The sequence below is a fragment of the Chiloscyllium punctatum genome, chromosome 15 (assembly GCF_047496795.1).
Source record: "Chiloscyllium punctatum isolate Juve2018m chromosome 15, sChiPun1.3, whole genome shotgun sequence".
In the NCBI taxonomy this organism is placed as follows: domain Eukaryota; kingdom Metazoa; phylum Chordata; class Chondrichthyes; order Orectolobiformes; family Hemiscylliidae; genus Chiloscyllium; species Chiloscyllium punctatum.
In genome coordinates this window covers 27,094,265-27,107,578 of record NC_092753.1, presented here as the reverse complement: position 1 = coordinate 27,107,578, position 13,314 = coordinate 27,094,265, and the positions used below count along the sequence as shown (strand labels likewise).

The 13,314-nt window shown below is 46.4% G+C and overlaps 1 protein-coding gene across 1 annotated transcript in view; it reads left to right on the top strand.

The window, feature by feature from the left end:
• The first annotated feature begins 1,856 nt into the window (after nt 1–1,856).
• The window catches only part of map7d2b (MAP7 domain containing 2b), a 108,082-nt gene continuing 96,624 nt past the window's right edge, over nt 1,857–13,314 (top strand). Inside the window, 2 exon segments of the mRNA XM_072584827.1 lie at nt 1,857–1,892; nt 1,894–2,116. Coding sequence (XP_072440928.1) covers nt 1,857–1,892; nt 1,894–2,116 — 259 coding nt within the window.

Here is a 13,314-nt window from a genome sequence, read left to right as displayed (position 1 = left end):
GGGATGTTTGTGTCAATCAGATCCAACTGTTGTCCCCTCTCGTTGCAAAAGTGCACATGCTGACAGAATTTAGGGAACACAGTCTTGAGATCCACATGGTTGAATTCTCCAGCAATAATAACCAGTCCATCAGGATGTGTGTTCTGCAGTCCATTAATAGCCCATATGGTTCACAGAGTGCCTCCTTAGCATTAGCACTGGGAGGAATATACACCCCGACTATAAAGACAGTGGTGAATTCCAGTGGCCAATAAAATGGTCTGCACCTAACAGTCACAAACTCCACCAGCGATGAGCAGTAACTGGAAACTAGCACCGAGTCTTTGCATCATTTTGTGTTGATGTAGACAACAGACCCCCACCTTATCACACAGAGCTGCACTTCTGTCGGTGTGAAACAAGGTGAGCCCATATAGCTGGATGGCGGGGTCAGGAACTCTCTCGCTGAGCCACGTTTCTGTGAAAACAAGGATGCAGCAGTCTCTGAACTCATGCTGAGACACCAGCTGCAGTTGGATGCAGTCCAACTCGTTGTCCAGGGAGCAGACATTGGAGAGCAGAATGGACAGGAGAGCAGTCCGGCTAGGGTTTGTTTTTAGCCTGGCATGAACTCCTGCCCACTTACCACGCTTCCGCCTCCTCGCATACCATTTCCGAAGTCCCAGCACATGGCCACCAGCATCAGGCGAGGCCAAGGACTGGAGGCCTGGTCTCTGCAGCAAGCCAACAGCTCTCCATCCAGGTTTGTTTACGGCTGGTTCCTGGACTGGAGCAATTTTTGCAGATTGTAACAGTGTCTGAAAACATCGGGTCTCCTGTTGCTCCTGTACCTGAAATTAAAGAGCCCTCGGTCGGAAGAGACTGCTGTGAGCTGCTGCCGTGCTGTTATCTTGCTGAACATAACTCCACATGTGCACACAGGAATGTATATTGACATAACTCCACTGTGGGAGGTTAGAAATGTTGTTTTTGCAGGTGGGGGAGGGGGTGTAGTGGGGGGAAGGGAAGGGGAACATTATACAGTCACAGAATTCTTGTAGCATGTAGCATACTTAAGGCTAAGACTTTAATGAATATAGAGGGTCTTGCAAAGAAAATAGTTTTAAGCTAGGAAATAACTATGAAGGGTTGTAGCTGACCACAAAAAGAAGCAGCAGGGGCATTTCACAATAAAGCTTATAGTATGATTAGAGAAACCGGATAAAAGAACAATCTGTAACAAACAAGGAACAAAGAATGCAGACAAGGACAGCAGAATGGCCAGAGAAGAAAATAACTAACAAGTGAGGTAATCAGCTTATGATAGGATGGGAAAAGGGAGGCGTGATTCCGCAACTTGTAAACTAAATAAGAAAGCTAACAGGCTCTGTTTTGGCGCACATTTCTGCTTGATTGCAGAAGTGTCCGGTCCTTGCAAGGCTGTAATAAATTGTTCTTGTTTCCAAGGCTTTGTCTCAGGCTGATTGATTTGTGAGAGAGTTCTGTTTCTCACATCCACATGTGCACACAGGAATGTATACAAACATAACTCCACATGTGCACACAGGAATGTATACAAACATAACTCCACATGTGCAAAGAATGTACATGAACATAACTCCACATTCACACACAGGAATGCATAATGCTAAACATAACTTCACATGTACACACAGAAATGTATGTTAACATAGCTCAACATTCACACACAGGAATGTATATTAACATAACTTCTCATGTGCAAATAGGAATGCATATTGCTGAACATAAGAACACAGGAAGATATATTATTGAAAGTGTACATTGATGAATCGCCCTGTATACAGAGACAGTTGTGGAGAATCGATGATTAAACAGCGCTCGGTATTCCCCAGAGGATGAAGGGGATCGGGTCAGTGACAGACAGAAGATATAGACAGTTTTCCGGTGCTCACTGGAGGTAGTGAGGCCGCTACCGAGCAGTGCCTGCTATCGTGGGCTGTGAACCCCCCGGCGCTGCCATCCCCTTCACCCAGCCCCTTCCTCACGGGGGCGGGGAGACAGTCACTGCCGCACTGCGCTAAGGAGCAGCAGCGGGCCGAGGGAGGCACCGTGAAGATGTCGGAGCTACTGCTGCTGGCTTCACCCCGGCGGGCAGGTAGGGTGGGCAGGTCGGCCGGCCAGGAGGCAGCAACCTGGGACAGGCAAGGGCTGGGAGACAGGATGGGAACAGAGGCGGCTACTGCACCCTCGCGGGGGAATGGGGCAGCTATGCTTCCTCAGGGGTAATAGAGGGGGTTACTGCTCCCTCAGGGGGTAATAGAGGGGGTTACTGCTTCCTCGGGGGTAATAGAGGGGGTTACTGCTTCCTCAGGGGGTAATAGAGGGGGTTACTGCTCCCTCAGGGGGTCATAGAGGGGGTTACTGCTTCCTCGGGGGGTCATAGAGGGGGTTACTGCTTCCTCGGGGGTAATAGAGGGGGTTACTGCACCCTCAGGGGGTAATAGAGGGGGTTACTGCTTCCTCAGTGGGAATGTGGGGGGTTACTGCTCCCTCAGGGGGTCATAGAGGGGGTTACTGCTTCCTCGGGGGTAATAGAGGGGGTTACTGCACCCTCAGGGGGTAATAGAAGGGGTTACTGCTTCCTCAGTGGGAATGTGGGGGGTTACTGCTCCCTCAGGGGGTAATGAGGGGGGTTACTGCTCCCTCGGGGGGCGGGGATGAATGGGGGGGGGGGGGTTATTGCTCCCTCAGGAGGTAATAGAGGGGGCTACTGCTCCCTCAGGGGGAATAGGGGGGTTACTGCACCCTCGGGGTAATTGAGGGGATTACTGCTCTCTCGGGGGGGGGGTAATGGGGGGGGTTACTGCACCCTCAGGGGATAATAGAGGGGGTTACTGCTTCCTTGGGGGTAATAGAGGGGGTTACTGCTTCCTCGGGGGTGATAGAGGGGGTTACTGCCCCCTCAGGGGGTAATAGAGGGGTTTACTGCTTCCTCAGGGGGGAATGGGGTAGTTACTGCTCCCTCAGGGGGTAATCAAGGGAATTACTGCTCCCTCAGGGGATAATAGAGGGGGTTACTGCACCCTCAGGGGGTAATAGAGGGGGTTAGTGCTCCCTCAGGGGGTAATAGACGGTTTTACTTCTCCCTCAGTGGGGGGGAATGGGGGGGTTACTGCTCCCTCAGGGGGTTACTGCACCCTGTGGGAGCAGTAATAGAGGGTAAAAACAATGACTGCAGATGCTGGAAACCAGATTCTGGAGGAGAGTGGTGCTGGAAAAACACAGCAGTTCAGGCAGCATCCGAGTAGCAGTAAAATCGATGTTATAGGCAAAAGCTCTTCATCAGGAATAGAGGCAGAGTGCCTGAAGGGTGGAGAGATAAATGAGAGCAGGGTGGGGGGTGGGGAGAAGGTAGCATACCCTCAGGGGGGAATAGAGGGGTTACTGCACCCTCTGGGGTAATAGAGAGGGTTACTGCAACCTTGGGGGGTAATAGAGAGGTACTGCACTCTCGGGATAATAGAGGGATTACTGCACCCTCAAGGGGGTAATAGAGGGAATAATGCACCCTGAGTGGGTGCTACACTATAGGGGGAATAGAGGGAATACTGTACCCTTGGGGTGAATAGAGGGGGTAGTGCACCCTCAGGAGTGAATAGAAGGGATGCTGCACCCTCAGGGGGAATAGAGCTAATTGTGTTCCCAGAGGTGAAAGCAGGGGTTACTGCTCCCTTCAGGAGGAATAGAGGTGTAATGCACCCTCAGGGAGGAATATAGGTAGTTACTGCATCCTCAAGGGGGACATAGGGGGTGGTACACCATCCTCAGAGACTGTACATTCATGTAGCTTTGACTTAATTGATTTAAGGTCAGAATTTAAAAGAATCCAGTGATGAATTATTGGCATCATTCATTTCGATCAACAAAAGCTGCAGCCCTCAGTTATATCCCTGTCTTCTGTCAGTCACCTTCATGTGTTTTTCTTTTGTTGAGTCCTTGACTTCAGCTGGTGACTCCCTACCGGCAGGTTTGCATTGAGATTCAGGAATTGGGCAGGTCTCTTATTTGTGACTGCTGCTCTCCGATAATCTGTTGACCTTGTGGCATGTAGTTCAGGCGAGTACACTGGTGTCTGATGCACGTGGAAGTGGGTAACCTCCAGCCTGGGGCAGGAGGGTGGTGAGACACTGAGATATTCGGAACAGTTAGCACTCCTACCCATGGGGGGGATTTCCAGAACTCGATGATGTTTGTTAGCTGCAGAGGGTTACTAATTTACCTCCCTCCAGTATTCCATACAGGGCATGTGAGAGTTTTCAGTCACTGGGGGGAGAAGGGCCTGTCTGACAGGGGACATATTCCTAAGGTGAGAGGAGAAAGATTTAATGAAGACATCTGGGGCAACTTTTTAACACGGAGAGTGGTTTGTGTGCGGAATGAACTGCCAGAAAAAGTGGTGGATTTGGGTCGAGTTACAACATTTAAAAGACATTTGATAAGAACATGAATAGGAAAGATTTTGAGGGAAGTGGACCAAACTCAGGCAGTTTAGTTTGGGATTGTGATTGGCATGGAGTGATTGGAGCAAAGAGCCTGATTCCATGCTGTATGACTATATGACTATCTCAAAGTTGTTATGAATGCACATGTGCTTGTGAGATTCAAATGCTAACATTTAAAGCCATTTATGATTGCAAAAAAAAACTGGAAGAATGAACTTCTTTCAGAATTGGTTAAAAACAAGGACTGCAGATGCTGGAAAGCAGAGTATAGATTAGAGAGGTGCTGGAAAAGCACAGCAGGTCAGGCAGCATCCGAGGAGCAGGAAAATTGACGTTTCAGGCAAAAGCCCTTCATGAGAAATAGAGGCAGAAAACCTGCAGGGTGGAGAGTTCTTCAGAATTGCTCAACATATGGTAATTGTTTAGTTGGCTCTGCGGTATAGTCATGACCTGTTTGCGTTGTGTTCTTTCATGGGGTATGGATGTCACTGTCAAGACACGTTTGTTCCCTGTCCTAATTTTAAATTACTGTTTCCATTGTATCCTCTTAAAAAATTGTCATTGAGCTGAAATAAAAGCAACGGACTGCAGATGTCAGAGATCAGAAGTAAACGCAGAGAATGCTGGACTGGCAGCATCCATAGAGAGAGAAAACAAACCTGCTGAGCTGCTCCAGCCATTTCTGCTTTTATTTATTATCATTGTCTTGTTTAACTCAATTCATGTTTCCCTGCAGATGGCTCAGTGGGTAATACATGTTTGCCATTACTCAGTCACGTGGACAGTAAAGGTTCTGAAGAGAAGTCATAGGTCAGCAATTATTGCTCAGAGTGTAGTTAAGAGTCAACCACGTTGTTGAGAGTCTGGAGTCACATATAGGCCCAGACCAGAAGAGGATGATAGATTTCCTTCCCGAAAGTACATTGGTGAACCAGAGGGGTTTTTAGGACAATCAATGGTGCCTGTCATGATTACCATTACTGAGACTAGCCTTATAATTTCCTTATAATTTACTGATTTAATTCAGTTTTTAGAACCTGCCAGGTGAAACTGTTCCCAAGGATTAGCCCGGGCCTCTCCATTACTAGTTAATGATGTGACACCATCCGTTGTGGCAGAATTAACTTCAATACAGACTCAGCAGGACTCTACACCTCTGTTTAAGAAGGCCACGATCCCAGATGCCTTGCTGCTTGCTCCTTCAGTGTGTCCTGCCCATCTTTCAAGTCCCATATATACGAGCATCCAGATCCTCCTGCCCCTGCACTCACTTCAGCACTGGTCATGATGTTAATATTCACTGTCCCCATTCCTTCAGCTCTCAGTTCTCTGTATTAAATGCTGTCTGTTGCCTTTCTACTCATTTTGTGAGCCTGTCTGTGTGTCTGGCAGTCAATTAATATCCTCCTTGCTGTTTGGCGCATCTCCAGTTTTGCTGTGATTGGCCCTTGTGTAATTTTCCTGTCGATTGCAATGTCTGTGTTATTTCCATGTCAGAATTCAGCAGTGTTGACCTTGGGAGAACCCTTCAGTGTGAGAATCAGCCATTTCTGAAACAATGCAGCAGTCCGTCTGCTTGTCCTTTGTCTGTCTTTTGTAGATGGAGAAAACATATTTCACAAATAAGGCACAACACAAAGAGGTTACAATCCACTAACCCCCTATCTGTTAAAAATGATAAATCACACATAAATGTCTGTGAACTCAAAAAAAACAGCCAGTGCAATATACAAATTATGGATTTTAGTTAAAAATGCAAAGGTCTATCAAACATCCGTTTCTACCCTTGTAAACCATATTTTTTAATGTACAGTAAATATTTATAATATTTATAATTTTGCTGTTCTTTTATTGTATGCTTTATTTTCATTCAAGATTATTTGCACGATGCTATTAAGCACAATTACTTGCTTCATTTGTATTAGCTTCATGTTTTGACATCTGGCATAATGTTTGCTGGTATGTAAGATGTAGCCTTGGTTAACGTTGATGTGTTGGGCTCTTCCATCGTTGAGTTTGGGGATATTTGTGGAGCCTCATCCTCCAATGAGTTGTTTAATTGCCCGCCACCATTCATGACTGAATGTAGCAAGGCAGCAGAGTTTAGATCTGATCCATTCTTTATTGAATCACTTAACTCTGTCTGTCATTTGCTGCTTATACTGTTGGCATGAAAGAAATCCTGTCTGGTAGCTTCACAGGTTGACACCTCATTTACAGGTATGCTGCTCCCAGCATGGCCTCCTGCACTCTCCATTGAACCAGGAGTGATCCCCTGGCTTAATGGTAATGATTGAGTGGCGGGGGATATGTCAGGCCAATGGATCACATATTATGCTGGAGTACAATTCTGCTGCTGTTGATGGCCTACAGTGCTTCATGGATGCCCTGTCTTAAATTACTAGCTCTCAGTGGGAGCAAAGTCTGTATCGTTTAGCATGATGTAAAAAATGGCAGATGGAGTTTAATTTAGATAAAAGGTGCTGCATTTTGGTAAGGTAAGTCACACAGTGGTAATATCCCAGGGTGTGTTGCCGATCAAAGAGACCTTGGGATGCATGTTCATTGTCCTTTGAAAGTAGAATTGCAGGTAGACAAGGTAGTGATGAAAGTGTTAGGTAGGCTTGTTTTCATTGGTCAGTGCATTGAATATACAAGATGGAAGGTCGTGTTGCAGCTGTACACGACCTTGATTAGGCCACTTTTGGAATACTGCGTTCAGTTCTGGTTGCTCTTCAATAGGAAAGATGTTGTGAAACTTGAAAGATTAGATTAGATTACTTGCAGTGTGGAAACAGGCCCTTTGGCCCAACAAGTCCACACTGACCCGCCGAAGCATAACCCACCCAGACCCATTCTCCTACATTTACCCCTTCACCTAACACTACGGGCAATTTAGCATGATCAATTCATCTAACCTGCACATTTTTGGACTGTGGGAGGAAACCGGAGTACCCGGAGGAAACCCACACAGACACAGGGAGAATGTGCAAACTCCACACACACAGTTGCCTGAGGCGGGAATTGAACCCAGGTCTCTGGCGCTGCGAGGCAGCAGTGCTAATCACTGTGCCACCATGCCGCCCATTCAGTGTTCAGAAAAGATTTACAAGGATGTTGCCAGGGTTGGAGGATTTGAGCATAATGGAGAGGCTAAATCGGCTGGAGTTATTTTCACTGGAGTATTGGAAGTTTGTAAAATCAGGAGAGGCATGGATCGGGTGAACAGCCAAAGTCTTTTCCCCATGGTAGTGGAGTCCAAACTAATGGGTCCAGGTGAGAGGGGAAAGATATAAAACGGATCCGATGGGTATCTTTTTCACACACACACGGTGGTGCATATATGAATAGAGCTGTCAGAGGAAGTGGGGGAGGCCTGTACAGTTACAACATTTAAAAGGCACCTGGATGGGTATATGAATAGGAAGGGTTCAGAGGGATGTCGGCCAAATGCTGGCAAATCGGACTAGATCAGTTTAGAATATGGGGTCGACATAGACAAGTTGGACCGGAGCATCTGTTTCCATGCTGTACAGCTCCATGATTCTCATACTCATCATTCTCCCCCTCAACATCTCAGCAACAAACACACAGGTTTGTTGGAAGTACGCCAACAGACATTCTGAGGTCGCAAAGCCAGCCATTACTCAGTGTCTTTTTGTGAATCAGGTTTACAATTCGTCACGTTCAGATTCCTAGGTAACTTTTGGGTGGTACTCCTCTTCAAAACTGGGCACAGCTTAAACATCAGGAGGTTGCCATTTATGATGGAGAATGAGATTTCACTCAGAGGGTCTTGAGTCTTTGGTGCTCCCTTTCACCAGGAGCTGGGCAGCCAGGGTCCTTGAATATTTTTAGGGCAGCGGTCTTGAAGATGTACAGCATGGAACAGATTCTTCCATCCAACTCATCCATGCCGACCAGATATCCCAACCTAATTTGCCAGCATTTGGCCCTTATCCCTCCAAACCTTTCCTATTCATGTATCCATCCAGATGCCTTTTAAATGTTGTAATTGTACCAACCTCCTCCACCACCTATGGCAGCTCTGGATTTTTTTTTATGAACAAGGGAATCAGTGATTATTAGGAGACAGGCAGTAAAGTAGGGTGGAGGCCACCAACATATCATACAGTCACAGAATATGGAAACAGACCCTATGGTCTAACGAGGAGACAGTGAGGTCTGCAGATTATTAGATTAGATTAGATTAGATTACTTACAGTATGGAAACAAGCCCTTCAGCCCAACAAGTCCACACCGCCCCGCCGAAGCGTAACCCACCCATACCCCTACATCTACATCTACCCCTTACCTAACACTACGGGCAATTTAGCATGGCCAATTCACCTGACCTGCACATCTTTGGACTGTGGGAGGAAACCGGAGCACCCGGAGGAAACCCACACAGACACGGGGAGAACGTGCAAACTCCACACAGTCAGTCGCCTGAGGTGGGAATTGAACCCGGGTCTCTGGCGCTGTGAGGCAGCAGTGCTAACCACTGTGCCACCGTGCCACCCATGGAGGTCAGAGTTGAGAATGTGTTGCTGGAAAAGCACAGCAGGTGTGGCAGCATCCGAGGAGCAAGCGAATCGACGTTTCAAGGCCCGAAACGTCAATTTTCCCGCTTCTCGGATGCTGCCTGACCTGCTGTGCTTTTCCAGCAACACACTCTCACCTATGGTCCAATGAGTCAACCATAATCCCAAACTAAACTAACCCCACCTGCCAGTGCTTGACCCATACCCCTCCAAACATTTCCTATTCAAGTACTTACCTAAATGCTGTAACAGTGCCTGAATCCAACGCATCCTCTGTAAGTTCGATCCACGCACAAGCTACTCTCTGTGTAAAACAAAGTTGCCCCTCATGTCTTTTTTTAAAATCTTTCTCTTCTCACCTTAAAAAAAACACACACACACCAAGCATTGATCTCGCTACTACTGGGGAAAAGAACCCTTGCTATTCACCTTATCTATTCCTGTCATGATTTTATAAACCTCTATAAGGTCACACCTCAGCTCCTACACTCCAGTAAAGAGTCCCAGCCAATCTAGCCTCTCCTTCTAACTCAAACCCTGCATTCCCAGTAACATCCTGGTAAATATTTCTGAAATGTCTTCAGCTTAATAATATTTTTCCTAAAACAGGGCAATGAGAACTGAATACAGTCCCCCAGAGAGGCCTCACCAATACTGTACAACCTCAATGTGACATACAGCCACCAGAAATAAGAGTGATGAACTTAGAGCATGGATCAGTACTTAGGACTATGATGTTGTGGCCATAATGGAGACCTGGGTTTCACAGGGGCAGGAATCGTTGCTAGATGTTCCAGGGTTTAGAAATTTAGAAAGAATGGGGTGGGGCGGGAGAAGAGAGAAGGGGGTGTAGCATTGTTAATCAGAGAGTGTGTCACAGCTACAGAAATGAAGGTTGTTGAAGAAGGTTTGTCTACTGACTCAGTATGGGTGGAAGTTAGGAACAGTAAGGGAGCAGCCACTGCATTGGGGATTTCCTACAGACCCCCTAATAGCAGTAGGGAGATTGAAGAACTCATTGGCTGGAAGATTTTGGAAAAATGCAGATATTGAAAGTTGTTACGGGTGACTTCAACTTTCCCGATATTGACTGGAACCTCCTTAGAGCAGATGGTTTGAATGGAGCCGTTTTTGTCAGGTGTGTTCAGGAGGGTTTCCTTACTCAGTATGTAGACAGGCCGACGAGGGGAGAGGCCGTTTTGGATTTGGTGTTCGGCAATGAGCCAGGGCAGGTGTCCTATCTCACGGTGGATCACTTTGGTGACAGTGACCACAACTGCCTCACATTTACCATAGCTACAGAGAGGGAAAGAAGCAGTTACCGTGGCAAGATATTTAATTCGGGAAAAGGAAATTATGACACTATCAGCCAGCAGTTGGGAAGTACAAATTAGGTGCAATTGTTCCTCAGAAACAGCACAACTGTTTAAGGGGCAGTTGTTGCGAGTGATGCACAAATTTGTTCCTCTGAGACAGGTAAGAAGGGGTAAAATTAAGGAACCTTGGATGACGAGAACAGTAGAACTTCTTGTCAAAAGAAAGAAGGCAGCATATGTAAGGTGGAGGAAGCAAGGATCTCGCACAGCTTGAGAGGATAACAGGCTTACTAGAAAGGAGCTCAAAAATGGACTCGGGAGCCAGAAGGGGACACGAAAAAGGTTTGCGGGAAGTATTAGGAAGAACCTAAAGGCATTTTACTCATACATGAGGAATAAGAGAATGATCAGGGAGAAGGTAGGGCTGATCAGGGATAGCAGAGGGAACTTATGCGTGGAGACTGAGCAGATAGGGGAAGCCCTAAATGAGTTTTTTTGCTTCGGTTTTCGATAAGGAAATGGACCTTGTTGTGAATGAGAACTTTGAGGAGCTGGGATACAGGCTTGAACAGATCGAGATTGAGGAAGTTGATGTGCTGGAAGTTTTGGCAAACCTTAAGATGGATAAGTCCCCAGGGCCAGACCAGATGTATCCTAGGCTGCTCCGGGAAGTGAGAAAGGACGTTGCTAAGCCGCTGGTAAAGATCTTTGCTTCCTCACTCTCCACAGGAGTCGTACCGGAGATTTGGAAGGAGGTGAATGTTGTTCCTCTTTTCAAGAAGGGTAATAGGGAAATCCCTGGCAATTATAGACCAGAAAGTCTTACGTCTGTGGTCAGCAAAGTTTTGGAAAGAATTCTGAGGAATAGGATTTATGGCTAGTTGGCAAAGCATAGTGTGATTAAAGGCAGTCAGCATGGCTTTGTGAGGGGCAGGGCTTGTCTTACGAAGAAAGGTTGAATAAGCTCAGACTTTTCTCCCTGAAGCGAAGGAAGAAGAGAGGAGACCTGATCGTGGTGTATAAGTCTAATGAGAGGCATGGATAGAGTCGATAGCTGGAGACTTTTCCCCAGAGCAGGAAAGACTGCCATGAGGGGTCATAGTTTTAAGGTGTTAGGAGGAGATATAAAGGAGACATCAGAGGTAGGTTCTTTGCACAGAGGGTTGTGAATGCATGGAATGCGTTGCCAGCTGTGGTAGTGGAAGCAAAGTCATTGGGGACATTTAAGCGACTGCGGGACAAGCACATGGACAGCAGTGAATTGAGGGGTGTGTGGGTTAGGTTATTTTATTTTAGATTCTGATTAATCCTTGGCACAACATCGTGGGCTGAAGGGCCTGTTCTGTGCTGTACTTTTCTATTATCTGTGTTCTATGTGTGGCCTACTGTTGCTCCTGTTTAGTATATCCACTGAAAATGTCAACACTGAGTATAGGGACAGGAGTAGGCCATTCAGTGTGGGTTTCTTCTGGGTGCTCCGGTTCTCTCCCACAGCCCAAAGATGTGCAGGTTAGGTGGTTTGGCCATAGTAAATTGCCCAGATTAGAATGGTGCTAGAAAAGCACAGCAGGTCAGGCAGCAGCCAAGGAGCAGGAAAATCGACATTCCAGGCAAAAGCCCATTGCCCCATAGTTTCCAGGGATGTGCAGGCTAGGTGGGTTAGTCTTGGGAAATAGAGGGTTACAGGGATAGGGTAGGGGGTTGGGTTTGGGTGGATGATCTTTGGAGGGTCAGTATGAACTCGATGGGCCAAATGGCTTGCTTCCACACTGTGAGGATGCTATGCAAATTCATAACACACAAATGATTCACCATCTCCCATGAGAAAAACCCTAATGACTTTCCCATGAACAGCCATCAACAGCACCACAATTCTGAGATCCCAACTGTTTACCAAACCAGAGACTTTCCTGATGTTTATGGGCAAACAGTTAGACTAAGGCAGTAGTGCGAAGATGATGTCACTGGACTAATAATAGAGGCAAGGTTCAAAACTCAACATGCTGCTGGTGGAATTTAAATTCAATTATTTAATTAATGATTTTAAAAATCTGGAATTAGAAGGCATTTCTGATTATGGAAGCCACTTATGTCCACTAGGGAAGGGAATCTGCTCTCTTTACTTGCTCCGGCCAACACGTGACTCTGGAGCCCTGATGTGCTTGATTGTGATTGGCTGAGGAAGCCACTGGGTTGGATCAAACGTGGTCAATGTCAACACTAAAGAATGAAACCAGACGCAGCAGGGTAAGAGATGGTTCAGGCTCTGTGCCCTGATTCTCCAGCACCCATTTACCAGGCAAGCCACGTTCTTCTTTGTTCTTTTGTTTCCTTTTAGTTTTGTTTCTTCATTTTCTCTTTTGTATCAAAGTTCACCTTTTTTTAAAATGAGGTTGTCGCTGACAAGGTGGTGTTTATGGCCCATTCCTAATTTCCAAGAGGGCAGTTTAGAGTCAACCACATTGCTGTGGGTCTGGAGTCACTTGCAGGCCAGACCAGATAAGGATGGCAGTTTCCTTCCCTAAAGGACATTAGTAACCCAGATGAGTTTTTCTGACAATCGATCCACAAACTTTTCATTCTAGGTATTTATTGAATTCAAATTCCACCATCTGGCAAGGCAACAGGAGATGAGAAGTAACTCTGGCAAATGTCAAGATTATAAATATTTTAAAATGAGTGACATGAGGACACCACCCCCTGCAGGTTCCCCTCCAAGCCACTCACCATTTTGATTTGGAAATATATCGCTTGCTCCTTCACTGTCACTAGGTCAAAATCCTCGGATTCCCTCCCTAACAGCATTGTGGGTCAACCTACTCAAAATAGACTGCAGCTACCTTCTCAATGGCAACTAGGGATGGACAAACCTGCGCCACCTACACCCCATGAATTAATTTTTAAAAATCCTTGGTTGCAGAGCCCAGCGTGATTCCCCTTCCAGAATAAGAGTGTTGTGGTTACATTAAATCTCTCCCAAGAGTTGCTGGA